Source organism: Peromyscus leucopus, chromosome 16_21, assembly GCF_004664715.2.
Source record: "Peromyscus leucopus breed LL Stock chromosome 16_21, UCI_PerLeu_2.1, whole genome shotgun sequence".
Classification (NCBI taxonomy): Eukaryota; Metazoa; Chordata; class Mammalia; order Rodentia; family Cricetidae; genus Peromyscus; species Peromyscus leucopus.
The window spans coordinates 8,449,505-8,469,096 of record NC_051084.1 but is presented as its reverse complement, the minus strand read 5'-3'; the positions used below and the strand labels follow the sequence as shown (position 1 = coordinate 8,469,096).

The following is a 19,592-nucleotide window of genomic DNA, read 5'->3' as shown; positions in this document are numbered from 1 at the left end:
GTTGGTGCCTGTCCCCAGGAAGGCGCATACACTGTAACCCTCGTATGGAGAGGAGAACCGGGTCCAAGGTCACCCTTAGCAAGCCCAATGCCAGTCTGAGCTACAGGAGCTCTTGTCCAAAAAAAAAAAAAAAACAAGATTCGAGGAAACCTCCCAAAGTTTATAGCAACTTGTCAACAAGAGTGGGAGGGAGGCTGTATCCATGAGTCAAGGCTTGCACAAAGAAGAAAGGTGAAGGCAGCATGGGTTAGGAAAATGCGACCCGGGATGTGAGCAGGTGACAAGCACTGTAAAGGGAAGACCTCCCTACCCAGTAGACAAGAGCCCACTAGTGTGTCCCCCAGGCACTTAGTCCCTCCCCTGAGGACCCTGTCCCCCAGGCACTTAGTCCCTCCCCTGAGGACCCTGTCCCCCAGGCACTTAGTCCCTCCCCTGAGGACCCTGTCCCTGCAGGCACTTAGTCCCTCCCCTGAGGACCCTGTCCCCCAGGCACTTAGTCCCTCCCCTGAGGACCCTGTCCCCCAGGCACTTAGTCCCTCCACTGAGGACCCTGTCCCCCAGGCACTTAGTCCCTCCCCTGAGGACCCTGTCCCTGCAGGCACTTAGTCCCTCCCCTGAGGACCCTGTCCCCCAGGCACTTAGTCCCTCCCCTGAGGACCCTGACCCTGCAGGCACTTAGTCCCTCCCCTGAGGACCCTGACCCTGCAGGCACTTAGTCCCTCCCCTGAGGACCCTGTCCCCCAGGCACTTAGTCCCTCCACTGAGGACCCTGTCCCCCAGGCACTTAGTCCCTCCCCTGAGGACCCTGACCCTGCAGGCACTTAGTCCCTCCACTGAGGACCCTGTCCCTGCAGGCACTTAGTCCCTCCACTGAGGACCCTGTCCCTGCAGGCACTTAGTCCCTCCACTGAGGACCCTGTCCCCCAGGCACTTAGTCCCTCCCCACTGAGGACCCTGACCCTGCAGGCACTTAGTCCCTCCCCTGAGGACCCTGTCCCTGCAGGCACTTAGTCCCTCCCCACTGAGGACCCTGTCCCCACAGGCACTTAGTCCCTCCACTGAGGACCGTCACCAGACCTGCCACACTAATGTCTGCTTTTGTTTTTCAGCTGAAGGATCCAACTGTAAGTCTGGCTGCCTCCTTAGATGACAGAAACCAATGTCTCCAGGGATGTCAAAAAGCTCTTGAGTCAAAATTTCCGCATCCATGTTAGAACCCAATAGCTTAAAGCTCCAATTCCTTGGCCCCTTATGACTCCACTGGGACATTAACAAGCTTCTACAAGTTCCTTGACTTACTTGAAAGTTAAGGTCAAAGGAAAGTCTCCCTGTGCTTCTAAAGATTCTGAATTGGGAACTTATACAGAAGGAAGAAATGAATGAATGAAAAATAATACAAATTCCTGTCTTCCAGCTGGGCCATTTCCACAAGCGATTAGTGTGTTGTTTGTCCCTGCTGTGCCTTCTCAGAGCCCCACAGAGCCTGTCAGACCCCATGATCTAACAAGGGACCTGAAAATCCCCATTTTCTGAGCCTTGCTTTCCCGCTGTCTGGAATTCCATCAAGCAGTCAACAGTTCTCTGAAAACTTTAAAGTCCCTAGCAAGATCCTGGCACCTCAGATCTCTGAGCCCAACGACTTGAGAGGCGGAGCTAGGGCATTGCCTGCTTTGTGGCCTACAGGCTAAGGGAAAGGCATGCCTGGGCAAACCCATACGTCCTTGTCTCAAAATAAAGAGCAAAAATATAAAAGGAAGGGGCTAGGAGTTGGGAGAGAAGGGGGTCAGGAATATAGATTAGAGGTAAAGCACTGGTCTACCATAAGTGGCCCTAAGTTCAGTCCCTGATATATGGGGGCAAGGGAGAAAGGGAATCAGAAACAAGCAAAAAGTGATGAAGCTGCTGTGGCGGTGATGTCTGTAATCCCGGCTTTGGGCAGTGGAAACAGGAGGTCACAGTCTAACCTGGACTCATAGTGTGACCCTGTCTCAAAGCAACTCTTTTTTTTTTTTTTTTTTTTTTTTTTTTTTTTTTTTTTTTTTTTTTGGTTTTTCGAGACAGGGTTTCTCTGTGTAGCTTTGCGCCTTTCCTGGAACTCACTTGGTAGCCCAGGCTGGCCTCGAACTCATAGAGATCCGCCTGGCTCTGCCTCCCGAGTGCTGGGATTAAAGGCGTGCGCCACCACCGCCCGGCCCTCAAAGCAACTCTTTTTAAAGAAAGAAAGCAAAGCAATCTTCTCTACTTGCTTTTAAGTTGGAATACAGTCTCAGGCAATGAGTAAGTCTGCATCCATTCCCCCAGAAGGAAGGATGCTAGGGTCCAACAGTCTTTATCTGGCCACTGTGGGATGAGGAGGTCTGCATCCTTCCCCCACCCCCAGCACCCCCTTGCTAGGGTCCAAAAGTCTTTATCTGGCCACTGTAGAATTCACTATCAAAATCTGCCTGGGTTATTGACAATATACTATAAAGTCTGAACTTGACTGATGTACCGACACATGAAGAGGTAAAACACACAGGGTCCTACAATTTTACATAATCGTCAACAAAAGACTGCTTACGGAAAAGAGGAATGGGGTGCTTATATAACCGCTGTGGTGAGGGTGCCCAACCTGGGTCTGCCTTTCCACATTTGATAACAACATCTGACAATTTCCCTGACTCTGTAGGAAGTCTCAGAGCTTAGGAGCTGCTGTTTCCTGGCACCTGCTTTTACATTACCCATAATTTTTTTTTTTTACTTTTTAAATACTTTTATGGAAAAAGTCAAAGAACTGACTTAGATAAAATATGTAACAAGGGGTAAGTTTCTCAACAATTTAAAATATGACGGTTCAGGGTAAAAGCACTTGTCCCACAAGCCTGACACCTGAGTTCAATCCCCGAACCCCGCAAGGGAGAACTAGAGAATCAACTCCAGAGGTCGACCTCTGACCTCCACACGTGTGTACACACAACCACATACACCCTACACCCACATGCACATAGCACAGATACATACACACACACACACACACACACACACACACACACACACGCCAAATGAATAAACTTTAAAATGTAAAAATAAAGTGAAAAATGAATAAGGAAAAATAAAAAGCAGGTAATTTTCTGTTTTGTTTTTGTTTTTGTTTTCTTATCAGGTGCAATAACTCCAGTCGCCATCAGTAAGTCTCGCTCTGGGGCCCCACAGCCTCCTTTCCTTGACGACCCTAAGGTTTCTAGGTTTAGGGGTCATAGGACTTTAACTACCCACCTTCCTGTATCAGAAACCATGATGCCGCAGGGCCCTTTCAGACAGCCAGATCTACAGACTCACACAGGGTCAGGCAGGACCAAAGGGTGGTCATCTCCCATCAAGATGGAGCTCTAAAAAGAAGACGGATCTGTGCAAGAGGGGGGCGCTAAACCCCTTCTCTGTCTTACAGGCTGTCCACCGTCACCCAAGACACCTGTCTGTGAGTTGTGCCTGGTCTCCGTTGTCACGGCCCTCTGTGTGTGCCCTGCCCATATCTACCCTGTGTGCAGACCTGAGATGTGTGACCCCCCCAGTCCCCCTTGCCTTTGTCATCCAGCCCCCCCCCCCGGCCTCCGATGCATGTCCACTCCCTCCTCCTGTAAGAACTAACATATTTTTAGTTCGTCATCTCATTGAATTCTTATAGTAGTGCCATTAATTAATCCCTGTGAAGTGGATGGGAAACTGAGGCCAAAGATTTACCCAAGAATCTAGTCATAGGACCTAATTCAAGCCTAGAGCTGTACCCTCCTAAGCTGCCCACCTCACAAATGTGCCTCTCATGGAAACCTCTCACGGCTGTTGTTACTTTTCAGGTGCGACTCCGGTGTCCGTAGGTGAGTACTGTGATTGATTTTGATTCTCTTGACTTCTGTTGGCCTGAGTCTCTCCCCCTCTCATCCCTTCCTGCCCAGCTTCCCTGCACCAAACATAACTGTAGAATAGGATACCAAGAAGTAACGAGCTAGCATTTGTCAGCAAAAATCTAAAAGCACTATGAAGTCGCCGATGTAGGCAGAGTTTTTCCAGCGAGAGAATAATGGTGTGTACAGGAAGTACACAATCCAGTGGTCTCAGGGAAGTCTGTAACCCAAAGCTGCTCAAGTCCAATAATGAAGGGGTTTTCAGGTGTTCTGCCTCTAACCTCTTCATCACGAATTAATCTTGCATCTAAATCTGAGCTACAACTAATCTGCATGGAGTTGTTTTGAATGCATCTTTGCTGAGTAACCCCTAACAGACACCAGCAAAACTGTTAGAGAACTCTGTTGGTTCTAGATAAGAAAAATTAAATGGATTTCTCTTTCTCTCTCTCTCAGTAATGTCACAGAAAACTTTGTGTAAGTTCTTTACTTTTCTGCTGGGGTATGTGGGGTTTTCATGGCTTAGCTGGCTCTGCTTCTAACTGCCAGAAAATGAGATTCCTGTTTCTCATGTCCGTTTGCTTTCAATCTCCACAAGGGCCTGAGGCCGACTGCATGGCCGGTGTCACGGGGCCCAGATACAGACTTCCCAGGCTTTGTTAGTAACTCACATCTTCAGGTATCAGTTGCTACTCGAGACCATGCAGATGAAATGTTGACGATGAAGGCCAAACTCAGGGCCATCTCACGAGTGTGCTGTCCCCGTGTGCTCCTTGTGCTGAACTTGAAATGTAGAGTTTTTGTCGGTGTTAAAAACTCAAAATGCTCAGCAGGTACCATAAGTAAGTGTGCTGAGAAGAAGCCAAGTGCTGTGGAGAATGGGGTCAGGAGGCTGCAGGGTCTGAAGAGGGTGCTCCATTCACCCTGCAGGGTCTGAAGAGGGTGCTCCACTCACCCTGCAGGGTCTGAAGAGGGTGCTCCACTCACCCTGCAGGGTCTGAAGAGGGTGCTCCACTCACCCTGCAGGGTCTGAAGAGGGTGCTCCACTCACCCTGCAGGGTCTGAAGAGGGTGCTCCACTCACCCTGCAGGGTCTGAAGAGGGTGCTCCACTCACCCTGCAGGGTCTGAAGAGGGTGCTCCACTCAACCTACTTATTCATGCCAAAAAAAAAAAAAATGCAGAGAGTTGACAAAGCAGCTCACTTAATCCACATTTGGGGTAAAATGTCCTAATTTCTATCCATGATATGTGCCCGGCTCTGTCTGGTGGGCTGCAAACACTCCGATTCCACCCAAGCACACTCCCAGCAGTTTTTATTAGTAGAATTTTAGTGATTTCAGTGTTAGGACAAAGGAGCTGGAAGGATGGATTGGGATACGCTAGTGCCTCTCTCAACTTCCCATCCACATATACCTCCTCTGTCCTCAGCAGACAGGCAGATCAGCCACTTCTCACTGCACAATGAACACACCATCATAACTCAGGCCCAAGGATGGAACTGGAAACTCCAGATGTTCCAGATTAGGCACGTCACCGTGTCCATCACCTTTTCCTGCTGTCGTGAAAGAAAGCATCTCCAGGAAGAAGGCTTTATTGCGGCTCAGGATTTAATGGTAGCCCAGCATGCCGGGGAAGGAAGGATTTAAGGGTAGTCTGGCATGCTAGGGGAGGATTTAAGGGTAGTCCCTCATGCTGGGGCAGGCCAAGCAGCTGGTCACATTGCCTCTGTAGTCAGGAAGCAAGAGAAGAATGCTGGTGACAGCCTGATTTCTCCTCTTTTTATTCAGCCCAAAACTCCAGCCCATGGGAAGTACCATCTACATTCAGGATGGGTCTTCCCTCTTCTAAAGATTCTGTGGGACTGGAGATCTACCTCTCTTAACTTAAAAGACAGTATGTACTACCCTTGCAGCAGACCACAGAGTTTGATTCCCAGCACACATATCCGGTGACTCATAACCACGGCAACTCCAGATCCACGGGATCCAATGCCAACTGGCCTCCAAGAGCACCTGCGCTCATGTGCACATACCCACACGCTGACATATAATAAAAAATAAAAAGCTACCTGGAAGCACTCTCATAGTTAGACCCAGAGGGTGTCTCCTGCATGATTCTAAATCAATCAAGTTGATAATGAGGTGAATCATTTCAGACCCACAGCTGGGAACAGGAACACAGACCCACAGCTGGGAATAGGAACACACACTTGAAGTAAACAGGTCTTGCCTCTGGAAATGAGAAGCCAGAATCTAAACCAAGTAAATAATATTCTTTTTGGTGGAGGCATCAGAGAAGCTAGGCAGAAAAGGAATGTAAAAGCCATGACATGACATTTGTGGCGGCATAGAAGTGTGCCAAAGCAGCTGGGACTATGCCACCTTCCCTCCGCTGGCTTAGTCTTGTCTGGCTTTACGCACAAACGTGGGCTGGTTTACAGGAGGAAGAGGAAGAAGAAAAAAGACAATAAATCTATAAAGAAATCCCAACTCTGAGCAACAGAGCTAGATGAATCTGAAGAGGACTGAGACAGGAAATTATTTATTCTCAAGTGTCAGAGTTAATATGCTTAGCAGACATAGATGATACACACTGCAAGATATATATTTAGTATGTGTTGGCCTACTCTGTCTGGGCATTGCCCTAAGTGCGGGTGCTGATCCAGTGAGTAGACATCTCCTCACTCAAGATTATATTTTGATATTTTAATATGTAATGGAGGCTGCAGAATTGTCTCAGCAGTTAAGGGCACTTGCTGCTCTTGCAAGAGACCTGAGTTCATTCCCAGCACCCACATGGTGGCTCACAATCTTTCATAACTCTAATCCAGGGGATCCAACACCCTCTTATGGCCTAAGAATCTTCTTCCTATGGAAACATACTGTATATGTGAAAAGAAAACTCAATGTCTGAATCTGAAGACGTGGAGAGAAACCCAGTGAGGAAGAAATCTAATGTTAATTAGCAAACACTGGGCCAGTCAAGTATAGTGGCTCATGCCTATAATCCCACCACTCAGGAGACTGAGGCAGAAGGATAGCAAGGTTGACACAAACATGGGCTACATAGAGAGGTACCAATGATGATGATGATGATGACGATGACGACGATGACGACAATGATGATGATGATGATGATGATGATGATGATGATGATCTGAACAACAGGACGACAGGGAGAAAGAGGAGGCGTAAAAAGAATGAGACTGAAATAAACTGCATCATCAAAGGCGCACGCAAAGATAGAGAGCTAAGGATTGTGCTGAAGACTGTCAGTTTCAGACACGGAAGACAAATCTAAGGACAGACACGAAGGAGTGCGTGGAGAGACAGCAGCAGAGGGAGGGGCCGAGGGCGCTACAGAACCACCTTTCCGAGCCGGAGAGAATATGACTTTGGGATGAAGAGTTGGCGATACAGTTTCCAAAACGGAAGTCATCACTCACCTTGACAGGACAAGGGAGCTCCCTGGAGAAGGTTAAAGAAGCTGCTGACAGTTTCTGCAGGTGAAGATGTGGATGCGGGCGGCACAGTGCACGGCAGAGCACGGAAGGGACACCAAGAAGCAGTGTTCTAGGTCACACGTTTCCTCGTGGGTTGTCATACAATAAAAAACCATACAACAAAGATCATACAATAAAAAAATACTTAGAGAATATATTAAAGATAGTTTGAAGACAGAGAAGACAGTTATGTAAGAAAGAATGACCAAGAAAGAAAGATAGACAGACAAACACAGAGACAGACTGGAGGTGCCCAGAGGCAGGGCCAGGCAGTGGTGGCGCACGCCTTTAATGCCAGCATTCGAGAGGGAGAAGAAGATGGGTCTCTGAGCTCAAGGCCAGCCTGGTGTACATAGTGAGTCCCAGACCAGCCAGGGCTACACGGAGAGACCCTGTCTTGTAAACCAGAGAGAGAGAGAGAGACTGATGCTGGAAGATATAAATTTAAGTCTAACCTAGCTGCACAACAAGGCCTTAACCACCCATCCCCGCCCCAAAACAACTAGATCCATGCAGAACCTCTGAATTCCACTTCAGAATGTAAGTGCCAGAGAAACACCTTATATATAAGTGAAAGAACACACAAGGGTATATGAAATGGTTAATAATAAAAATAAATAAAATTTAAAATGTATTGAGCATATGTTTCTACATTTGTATGACCGAAGAAAATCCCAAACTACAGTATTAAATGATATTTACAGATACAAAGTTTTTAAAAGATTACTCAACTAAATTAAAACAAAAAACAATGCTTAAGGTTCCACATAACAGTGAGGCAGTTTTTTAATTACTGGAAACACACCTAACTCATGGGAGTGACTGCCTTGAAGAGCCAGTGGAGAGACTGACCTGAGATCTGTGTTCAAAGGCTGTTAGTTCTCCATACCATTTTTTTCTCAAAACAAACAAACCCAGTAGTGAGTTGTGGCAAATGTCCTGTTGTAGGTGGTGACCATCGGCACTTGGGCACTTAGTTTGAATGTATTTTAATTTCTCAAAGCAATAAGAGAGCAAAAAAAGCAATCACACCCCAAGGAGCCCGTCTTGGGAAAAGTGAGCACCTACGGGAGACCCAAGCGTCTGTGTTTCTAAGATGGAAGAGGGGGCAATTCCTCCTCATTCACTAGCGATGAGAACAACCCTGCTGTGGTTTCCTCTGTCCCTGGTGAGATTTGAAGGCACCCCAAAGCCAGAACTGAAGCCCTTTCCAGTCACAGGTGCAGTTCTAGGGTGCTGACAAACCCACTGCCTCAAAGAGCCTAGAATTCACAACAAACAGAGGTCTCTAAACCACAACAACCCTGTCACGCAGCCTGAGAGAGTGTAAGTTCAGACTCACATCTAATAACATTGCTGCTTAGCCACCCACGAACAAGAACACACGCGCACGCCCAGGGAAACCCCCATTCGCACTTAACAAGCTGGCTCAGCAGATAAAGGCTTTTGCTGCCTCTCCTGATGCTGTGAGTTCCAGCCCAGGACACACACGGTGGAAAGAGGGAACCAACCTCCACACGTGAGCAGCAGCTGAGAGCAGAGGTTCAACACAGCTTGGGATGTGGGACATTCAGACGGGAGGGGTAGCATGAGCTCATCTCTAGCCTCGGACCCTTCTTTCCTTCTGAGACAAAGCTACCCTGCTGAACCCTGCTTAGCCAGTTTGCAAGACTCATGCAGAAGTCACACACGTGGACAAATACTTCTATTTAATCAAAAACTATGCTAATTTTTTTTTCCTTTTTCATTAAAGCAAGACCTGGACCACCTGTAATAGGAAAGTTCTGTGTAGTCAAAAGTTTCTCTGGTCCTGCCCAGCCCCACAGTCCCATGTTCCTCCGGCTCCAAGGTCCCTCAGCCACTTATAAAATAATCATTCAGAGGTTTAATATTGTTTACAAGCTGTATGGCCTATGGCAGGCTTCTTGCTAACTAGCTCTTATAATTTAAATTAACCTATTTCTATTAATCTATGTTTTGCCACATGTTCTGTGGCTTACTAACCTGTTGGCATGTTGTTCTTGGGTGGCAGGCTGGCATCTCCAGACTCCACCTTTCTCTTTCCTGTCTCTCTTGGATTTCCCACCTGCCTCTAAGCTGCCTTGCCATAGGCCAAAGCAGCTTTTTTATTAACCAACCGGAACAACATATATTCACAACATACGGAAAGACATCCCCCAGCAGTCCTGTGTTCTCCTCAATTGTGTCATCACTAGCTTCCTGTGCACGAGTCCCAATGTTAATACTATGAACGTACCAAGACCCAACATTTCTATTTCTGACTGTGTTTATTAGCTTTTCAGAATCCCTTGCTCTCTAGTTTCACGTTTCCCTACTCCTGTTCCCAGCAGCTGGCTCCATTCTTAGCTATCCATAGCCATTTGGAAGTGATAATTGAAATTGCTTAGTACCTGGTGTGGTGCTATGATGATAACTATTCACTGGGTACTTACCTTGTGCCAAGCAGTGAACTTGCTGCTTAACATGCATATACATTGTATCAGATAAGTCACTACTTACTCCTAACATACACAGGAGGAATTATAAACTAACATATCCTACCACAGTTACTCATACTAGGTCTCCGTAGCTCACTGTCTGAGAAATAATGGCCACCATCCTCCAGGCCCCCATGAAAGATTTATGCTTATGGAAGAAAAAGAGAGTGTGCTCTAAGATGAACCATAAAAACAACTGAGCCGGCCGGGCGGTGGTGGCGCACGCCTTTAATCCCAGCACTCGGGAGGCAGAGGCAGGCGGATCTCTGTGAGTTCGAGGCCAGCCTGGGCTACCAAGTGAGTCCCAGGAAAGGCGCAAAGCTACACAGAGAAACCCTGTCTCGAAAAACCAAAAAAAAAAAAAAAAAAAAAACAACTGAGCCATAATAAAAATATTACAGTTAAACACAATTTTTCCAAAGAGGTAAATAGGAAGAGGGATAATAAAAGGATGGGAATGTAAAAAAATGTTAACTGGGAATTTTCAAATTTCTAGGGAGTCGGGGGTGGGGGGGGAATCTGGAAAGGCAATGGCCTCTCCCAGAGACACCCCTTTCTCCAAAAATGCACCCCAGTTAAGAGCCGCCAGCGGATGTGGTGGGTTCTGGAGAATGCGGCAGTCTCTCCCAGTCCTTCTGCTAGAATTTGTTGCATAGTTTAAGAAGTAGCTGTGTTCTTCGTCTAGAAACGGTGTGGTCATTTATTTATCTGTTTCTTTTTCACAGTCAGACAAGATCCGGGTAAGTGCTGTGTCTGCTCGATGATCCTGGGGTTAGTTCCCGCACCTGCTGCCTCTCTGACCTCAGACCTTCAGTCTCTCTTGTTTTATATTGAACAGCTTCCTCTAAAGTCACTGGTAAATATTTTAGAAACTGAAAACCCTACAGATTCCAAGTCAGACAATGTGCTTCCTGAAGGTACCTTGGAGTCAGATGTGGTCCTTTTGAATACTTTTAACTGGGTTATTTTATTTTTAACTTATTTGCAGTGACACAATAATGTTCACATTGATGGGCTACTGTGTGTGCTTTGCTGTATGTATATGACATGTTGTCACCACGTCCAGCTAGTCAGCACCTTCGTCTCTCTATGCAGCCAGCATCCTTCCTTCGCTTAGTGCATGCCTGTTAGCCTCTGCTGGCTCCTTCTAAAATACATAACCCTTTGCTGGAAGTCCCCCTACTACAGGATGCCAGAACATACTCCTGCTGTTTTGAACAGTTTTCAAAAATTGTCACCTATGAGAAAAATGTCACCTGCTGTTTTTCTTGCTAGAGTTTATGGGTAATTGGGGTTTAAAAACAAAAAAAGAAAAGAAAAGAAAGTAAGAGATGGTGAAATCAAACTGAATTAGCAAAGTTAAGTCAACTGAGATGTTACTCTTTTACAAAAAAAAAAAAAATTAAAACTATGGCAATCCAGGAGAGATACAGCAGGGCAAAGATGGAAAAGACTCATCCCTGCAAGAGTTCACTCCTGCAATTGGACGTTTCTGACACGTTTCCTGTCCAAGGAAGTTGAAAGGCAGAAAGCAGTTCACAGCTGCTTCTGACCACTAACAAAAACCTTTTAGAACTTGAATGTGTGTTTCTACCCTCCCTGAAGAGGACCCGTGAGCCTCGTGCTCTCTGAGCTGGCTTTACCGACTGTTGTGATTCTAAGAAAGTCCTGTTTGATAAGTATGGCACCTGCTCAGTGCAGCCTTGTCTGTCTCCATGTTAGGGTCGATTACAAGGTCTCCCGAGTACCAGAATCTCTTGGTTTTTAAAGCACAGGGTACAGTGGACTAGTGGAAGCATCAACATGGTGGTATTTTCCTGGCAAGTAAAGTGTCTTGCTAGAAGCAAATAAGTTTTTACATACTTAGGAAGAATTACTCTCCTACAAAGTGTCCTCTACCCCACATGCATGCCATGGCACACAAGTGCTCAGAGAGGGGATGAAAAGTAAAAGGGGACTTCTATAAGACATCACAGGTCACCTGCTGGTGCCAGGCTGCTCCCCAGCCCTGCACCAGAGTGGCCCAGCTTGCTGGGCCTCTGCATGAAATTCAAAAAGTTCTGCCTCATTTGGCCAAATGGAATGAAACTGGCAAACAGAAGTCAGAGCTGGGCAGCATCTCCTGAATTTGCTCTCCTGACTCTTCCACAAAAAGAACGCATTTTCAAATAATAGAGGCAAGAGATGAGAGGGGAAGCAGAAAAAGTCCTGAGAGACAAAGTAACAAAAGAGAGCGAAAGCCCAGGAAATGGAGTTTGTCCAGCTTCCGCAGTACTTCATTTTCCAGAGGAACTGGGTGACAAAGGGGAAGGGCTTGTATCTTTTTCACCCTTTCAAAATGACTGCATCAGTGTAAGAAAAAACCTACTGCAGCCACTTTGTTATGAAGAGTGGGAGGGCCTCTCCTCAGCCCAGAATCCTTGTCTGGAAGAGCTTATCCTTAGACTTCTGTCATCGGTTCTGCTGCCGGTACAGCCCACACTAACTGTCTGTGTTTGGATCTTAGCCCGTGTAGCAGTGCCTATCTGTAAGTGCATTTTCTTTTCATCAATCTGGTAGAATTAGGGATCCCAAAATGGGGAGAATGCTGACCTAACCGATCTCTATTCAGTGGAATGCTTCTATTTGTGAATGCCCCAGCATGTCCTCTTAATGAGCAGTCTGTTATTAGAAAGGTAAACAAACACTCGACTGAAAGATTGAGGGGAAAAATCCCCAGAAGAAGTTGCTAACAGCTTTGCTTTTCCTTTTTTAAAAAAAAAAAAAAAAAATATTTAATTTTATGTGCATTGGTGTTTTGCCTGCATGTATGTCTATGTGAGGGTTTCGATCTCCTGGAATTGGAGTTACAGACAGTTGTGAGCTGCCATGTGGGTGCTGGAGAAGGGTCCTCTGGAGAGCAGCCAGAGCTCTTAACCACGGAGCCGTCTCTCCAGCCTGCCGACAGCTTCCCATAAGAAACAGAAGTTTCCACGCTTCTTTCGAGAAGAAAAGCTATGGAGGATGACACACCAGATACGGAGATAGCCGGGAGGAGCACGGGGCACACAGACTGAAGGAGGCAAAGGAGGCGGATAAGTGCAGCCCGCTCCTCACTGACTGCTCCACATTAACGTCCTACTGGATGGGAAAAGGGAACCTTACCCAGGGCAGTCAGTCACGTCAGACCAGCCCCTCCCGTTAGAAAACACCCCTGCCTCCCGTCATAGATAGCTGCTTCCGGGGAGGTCTGGGCCAGCAGAAGCACTAGCAATGGTTAGGCCTTGGGAGAAAGAAAAATGAAAGAGATTGGAGCCTTGTTCAAATGTTCTGCTAACGTGTTTTTGTTTCATGCTGTCCTGCCAGTTGCTCTCGTGCCTTTTGGTAAGTTCATTACTCATCCATTTCTACATTTCAGTGTCGTTTAGAACCTTTCCCAGAAGTAAAGGATTTTAGATACATGCTTTCCAACTCCCTTTCCTCTCTGTCACCTAGAGCCCCCTAAGTACTGAAGAATTGACTGTCTAATCTGCACAATGACTAGCCAGCAGCGAATAAATGGAATGAGGACTAAAGATGGACATTAGGGCCCTGCGTGGTGCTGTTCACTTAATGCAAAGAGAATTCAGGAATAATTAATGCTGGTGCAATTTTGATAGAGATCTTGCTTTCACACATGGCTAGCCCTTTAGAAAACAAACGTGCCATGTGCTATGTACATTAGAGTACAGGGTCTTAATAATTCCAGTGGTAGAAACATGCTCTATGGAGTAATCCTAAATATGGAATATGTCTCTCTGGGGCCTCCTTTAGCATAATTCCTAGTAGAGAATTTTGAAGAGAAATCCTTCACCGCTGAATGTGGAGTCTGTTTCTCCTCATTGTTTCTTGAGCAATGTGTGTTTTCACACTTTTCTATCATCTGTCTCTCCCAACGTAGTCTTAGCTTTTCATGTGACAGTTAGGTCAAGGTGACAATCCCCCCACTCCACTAGCGGGGGAGTTGGTGTCGTTCTGTTCTCAGCAACACTTCACACTCTGTGGTGCAGGGCTCCTGGCACCACGAGTCGTTAGTCCTTCAGTGGGCAGCATTATGCTCTCTAGGTAGACATTAGCTGCTGCAAGCACTCTGTGAGAGAACTGGGATTTTAATCAAATGACAAAATCCTTGCCTATTAGCATTAAGTCAAATTTTGTTTAGGACACTAGGGGGGGCTCCGACCCCAGCCTGGGTGACATTCTCTCGTGAATTCGCCCACCTTTTAGCAGCTCTAACCTCCCTAGCCCCATAAAAAGCACTTTTACCAGATGATTGTATTTCAACTCCTCCCTAAATGCCCTCTGAGCAAAGAGGAAACTGACATTGCTCATAACTACTGCACACGCTCAGCTGAACATCAATTCCTGCTGCTGTGGTTCTGATTTCCCACAGTTCTTAGGAAGTTGTGGGGTTACTAAGTTTTCCTCAATCATAACACGAGCTTATCACAAAACCCAGAGAAATCTTAAAGACAATTCATACAGTTTTGAATTAAAGATAAACTGAACTGAGCAGTGGGAACCTTGAAGGACATGATGAGAGGTAAAGAGGAGACTGGCCAGCCAGCAGGCTGACCCCGTGAATGAAGGAGCAGGCTGACCCCATGAATGAAGGAGCAGGCTGACCCCGTGAATGAAGGAGCAGGCTGACCCCGTGAATGAAGGAGCAGGCTGACCCCGTGAATGAAGGAGCTTGCCACTGAGACTGCAGCCCAAGTTCAATCCCTGAAACCTAAAGATGGGAAGCTTTTAGAAGGCCCAGTGACTCCAGGAAGCTTTCATCTGACCTCCACACACACCATGACACATATGTGCCACACACACACACACAGAGAGAGAGAGAGAGAGAGAGAGAGAGAGAGAGAGAGAAACATACACACCTAATTAGAATTTTTTTTAAAAAATCATTTTCTTTGTTAATTATATTCTCATCCTAAAATATCTGGAGTATATTCTTCCACAACTCTTCCCAAGCCAGCCTTAGATTTCTTATTAAACCCCAGAGATTGCCAAAAACAGCAACTGTAACCAAAGTTTAGAGTCATGAGCTTAGGTTACAAATGAGCTCCCTGTAAGTGTACAGAACACAGCGATGATGTTCCTGAGTACGAAAGGAGAGACCATGGGAGAAGGGCTCATGTTAGGAACCTGTCAGTCTCCTAAGAGTCACGACACTTCACTTTGCCTTGGCTAAGAGTCTTTTTTTTTTTTTTTTTTTTTTTTTGCATTTTATGAAGGAAAAAAAAATGGCCATTACTCCTATAACTGACCCCACAGGCCATAAAGATGCTGTGGGCTCCTAAGTCGTTCACAGGAGTTCAGACTGGCTATGAGATCATAGCATATTCTTGGAGGATAGACTGTCTCACTAAGTCCTTCCTCTAGTGTTACAAGTGGGGTCTTAATGGGAACCTAGTAGGTAATTTATTTTCAAACTAATCCATTTTCTTTTCCTTTCAAGTGTTCACACCGATAAGCTCCGGTAAGTCCAGGTCTCCTCTTTCAAGCTTCCTCTGGTGTGGGTAGCGTCTGTGGCCTCCAAGCGCACTGGCACTTTCTGAACTGAACCACTGAGCTCAGAGACACAAATAATTTCCATCCCTTTCCCTCCGTGTTTGCTAGTGTAAATTTAAATAATTTTATCTGTCTGTCTTCCCTGGCCACGTGTCTCTCCCATCCCTCCACCTTCAGTATTTTCTGAGACACAGTCTTGAAGTTAAGCCAGTGGAGAACCTCTGTGCTAGCCTAGGGATCTCCCATTTCAAATCAAAACTGAGACGTAGTGAAGGCCCGTGAAGACAGGGGGTGCAGCCTTTTATGCCAAAGAGCTAAGCTGCTCAGGCATCAGGCACAGGAAACCAAATGTCCCCCCACCCACCCAGCGGAGCACAGACAACAGTGGCATGGATTCCATCAACGCAGGGGCCCAGGGCTTGGGAAGGAAGGAAACCCAACATCAACTGATGATGCCTTTGCCTTTATCTCTTTCAGTTCGCAGTCGGGGAAATTCAGTAAGTTTGTATCATTCCCTTACCTTCCTGTTTCTGTGATTGTCACCCTTGAGTTTCTGTCCCCGAATTGCAAAACCTTCTGTCTGAAAGAGTCATTATGTCTTAAGTGGCTCCTTATTGTTTTGGCTTTGGATCCTTCTTGCCTATTTTCCTTTTGTAGTAAAACGCACGATCTTGTCTCTGATTCAGTTACTGTGGAAGACTCTGGTGGAGCACATGCCAATACATAGTTCAGTGATTCTCAGCCTACGGTCACCACCCCCTTTGGCAACTCTCTATGTCCCCCCCAAAAAAATTACATTACAATTCATAACAGTAGCAAAAATACAGTTAGGAAGTAGCAACAAAAATAATTTTACGGTTGGGGGTCACCCCAACATGAGGGATTGTGTTAAAGGGTCGCAGCATTGGGAAGGTTGAGAACCCCTGCCACAGTCTGTTATCCCGGGATCTGCTTTCTCTGTGCTGGGCCAGCAAACTGATTGTTTTTACTTACGATGACAAATACTCCCAGACTGACAAACCATGTCTGTCAAGACACCATGATGATTGTAACCACCAATCGATGAGGAGAATTTTAAAGTAACTTGTGGAAGAGTAAGGAAAGGCAGGAAATACATTCAGGTGGGACTGCGTCACTAGCCTGAGGATGTGGACCTTAGCTCTGGGACAGAGTCGTCTTCTCTGTGGGTGGAGGATGGAAAGAAAACACAGAGGTCAAGAACAAGGCTGGTTGCTTTTCAGAAGGCTTGAGTTCAGTTCCCAGCACCCACACCAGGCAACTCCCAGCTGCCTGAAACTCTGCCTGGCCTCCTAGAGCACGGGCGCACACGCGCGCACGCGCACGCGCACGCGCACACACACACACACACACACACACACACACACACACACACGGCACATGCTTTCACAGATGTAAACACAAAAATGAGAAGAGCTGTTAGAAAGTGGGTTCTCCTGGCGTTTGAAAAACTCCACTAATGTCTCTTGTGTGCTTTGTTTTTTTTTAGCGCTGCCTCCTATGGGTAAGTTCTTCAACTATTCTCAACTTAGATATTTGACATAGTTCACATACTTTCTGGACTGGACTTTTCTACTCCCAAAATTGAGGCATATGATCCTCAAATTCTCCTCTTATTCAAAATCTCCTAAGACTTCTAGTGTCTGCTTTGCTGTGGGGGAGGTGAAATCCTGCAAAAGGGCCATAACACCTGTACCCCAACCACCTTCCGAGAGTGAGCGCCAAGGAACATCTCCTCACTCGCCTCCAGCACAGTGTGAGGAAAACGCCGCACTCCGAACCCCAATAGCTGTTAGAGCTCCTCTCTTTTTGACAGTGGAGGCTCCCTCCTCCCTCCTGCCTTCTAAATGACTTTATTGGACAGGCAGGAGACATTGAGCCCCTGTCCACACTGAGCCTTCCTGCTCCAGCAAGAATCCTCACGGTCTGCTTTGATAGCCTAGATGGTTCTTTTTTCTTGATTTAGGGAACCAAATCACTAAAGAGGGAAAAAAAAGAAACAAACAAACAAAAAAACCACACAAAATTCTTACCCAAAGCTAACAAATTGAGTTTTATAAGAACACAAAAATGGACGCACAGGAGAGCTGGCTTACCCACACATCATTAAAGGGACCTGAAATTTTGACAAATGAGCTAGCATATATTTCAAGTCGTCTAAAGTGGTATTTAGAGCTGAACCTTGAAATCTGACCAGCAGACTCAGTTCCCAGCTCCTCCATCAGTAACACCTAGACACTCCATCCTCATCTGCAGAACTCTAACAACAGGGTCTGGCTTGTCTGGCTGTTGTGAAGATGGGACTATTTCATTTCATGCTCAAAAAAGTGGGTGCCAGGCTGAGCTGGAGAGAAAAGCTCCATGGTTAAGAGCACTTACTGCTCTTGCAGAGGACCTGGGGCCCTGGAGCTCCATGGGGGCTCACAGCTGTCCCTAACACCAGTCCCGGGGACTGGCACTCTCCTCTAGCTTCCAAGAGCACTGAACACGTGGTGTGCTTTCACCAGAAACACACACTTAACACAAAATAAATCTAAAAATGTATGGAGGGTGGGTTCTTGGAATGTGATAATGGCAATGATTATCAGCTAGTACTATTATTACTTTTACATGATGAAATATGCTTTTTATCAACAGGGACAGCACATTTGCGTTTTCTTCCATTTTAAAAGATAATCGTTTCTTCCCACAGTAAATCTTACCTGATTTCTTCCCAAGCTGCAAGCTCATTATCCCCTTGCCACTCACTATTCATTAGTCTTAACCTACTGAACAGCAAGTTCCTTCCCATTACATTTTACCTTTTCTCTCACTGGCCTTCCAATTTACTGAAAAGAATCCAGAATTTTATCAATAATATCTGTATTTTATTATTAGTTATCAATACCTACATTATCTAATATCTAGGTCATATTAATAACTATACTATGTAATTTCCACCATTTTATATTTTGGGGGAAATCTTCAATTACCCTCAGTTTGTTGGTTTTAAAGTCAGTCTTGGGGGAGGGGGAGAGGAATTACTGGATACCTGAATCACACGCTTTTGCTGTATGCTCAGTTCTGTTCCTAGGTTGTGCGGATGGACCCGAAGACGGACTCTTTCTAGAAGGATGCAGGGACTCACTGAAAAAGAGAATGATTGGATGTCCTAATGAATCCTACACGATGCTGCACAAAAGAGAGATCAAACGAAGAGTCCGGCCGGGGATGGGGCTGCAGGGCGAGGGCGGGGTTCCGATGGATCAGATGGGAGCGGCAAGGAGGCGAGACTCCCCAAGAGGACAAGACTCTCAAGTAAGGTTTGACCCAAGCCTTCCACCCGAAACCATGTGGTGTGAACCACCACGTTACAGAAGGCCTGAATCCAAGATGAGGAGGACCAACGACCCCATGCTGAAGAGACAGGAATGGCAGGGCGAGTGCCCACTGACCGAACATGAATTCGAGTACCAATACATGAAGACTGCTACGCCTCCTGCCTCGTGGCCGCCCCAGAGAATGGCCTCAAATGCTCCACCTCCTGCAGCAAGGTCATCCAAGGCAGCGGCCCCAGCTCCTGAAGCACAACCACCACCCGCAGGAGGGGCCCCGGCAGAAGCACCCGCGGCACCACCACCAGACGGAAATCCAGGAGGGGAACAGGGTGATGCACCCAAGAAAGAGAAGAAGAGAAGGAAGAGCCAAAGTGGAGAAGAAGGCGCGCCACCACCGTGATCCTCGGGCATAAGCTGTGTCTCAGCCCTCGCCCCAGAGGATCATGGTTATAAAATCCTCAAGACATCTTCGTTTTCTGCTATTTGGTTTTCCATTATTAGACTTCCCCGCCACAAACTTCGTCTTCCAAATTTTGCTTTATAAGTCAATATATTTAATCCAGTGAAGAAAGATGGTGTTTTCTGAAATAAAACATCTTTATTAAATATCTAATAAGTTCCTTTGACAGTGTTCCATCTCTAGCTTACCAAGTTGACCTTATGATCTTGATGGCTACTAATGCTCTATTAGCCATAAAAAATTATAGAAAATAAAAATCAGAGTTCCTGCAACCAAGTAGTTTATGACAGAGACGGTGACAATGTAAGCATAATCATTTTTAAGAGTCAATTTTAAGATGTCCAAAAGTAGTTTAAATAGACAGTCTGGTAAGAGTTTAGAAA

The 19,592-nt window shown here is 46.2% G+C and overlaps 1 protein-coding gene across 6 annotated transcripts in view; it reads left to right on the top strand.

Moving 5' to 3' along the window:
* Tsbp1 (testis expressed basic protein 1) overlaps window positions 1-19,369 on the top strand; it is a 72,435-nt gene extending 53,066 nt beyond the window's left edge. The window contains exons 26-36 of one of the 6 annotated variants that reach the window (XM_037199739.1): window positions 1,110-1,124; window positions 3,143-3,166; window positions 3,428-3,457; window positions 3,834-3,854; window positions 4,338-4,358; window positions 10,608-10,622; window positions 13,228-13,245; window positions 15,362-15,382; window positions 15,892-15,911; window positions 16,922-16,936; window positions 18,494-18,581. In XM_037199739.1, coding sequence (XP_037055634.1) covers window positions 1,110-1,124; window positions 3,143-3,166; window positions 3,428-3,457; window positions 3,834-3,854; window positions 4,338-4,358; window positions 10,608-10,622; window positions 13,228-13,245; window positions 15,362-15,382; window positions 15,892-15,911; window positions 16,922-16,936; window positions 18,494-18,505 — 212 coding nt within the window. In that variant the 3' untranslated portion in view covers window positions 18,506-18,581. Of the gene's footprint in view, window positions 1-1,109; window positions 1,125-3,142; window positions 3,167-3,427; window positions 3,458-3,833; window positions 3,855-4,337; window positions 4,359-10,607; window positions 10,623-13,227; window positions 13,246-15,361; window positions 15,383-15,891; window positions 15,912-16,921; window positions 16,937-18,493 lie in introns of all 6 variants that reach the window. The other 5 variants (XM_037199740.1, XM_037199734.1, XM_037199736.1 and 2 more) reach the window with 5 other exon arrangements.
* The last annotated feature ends 223 nt before the right edge of the window (window positions 19,370-19,592 follow it).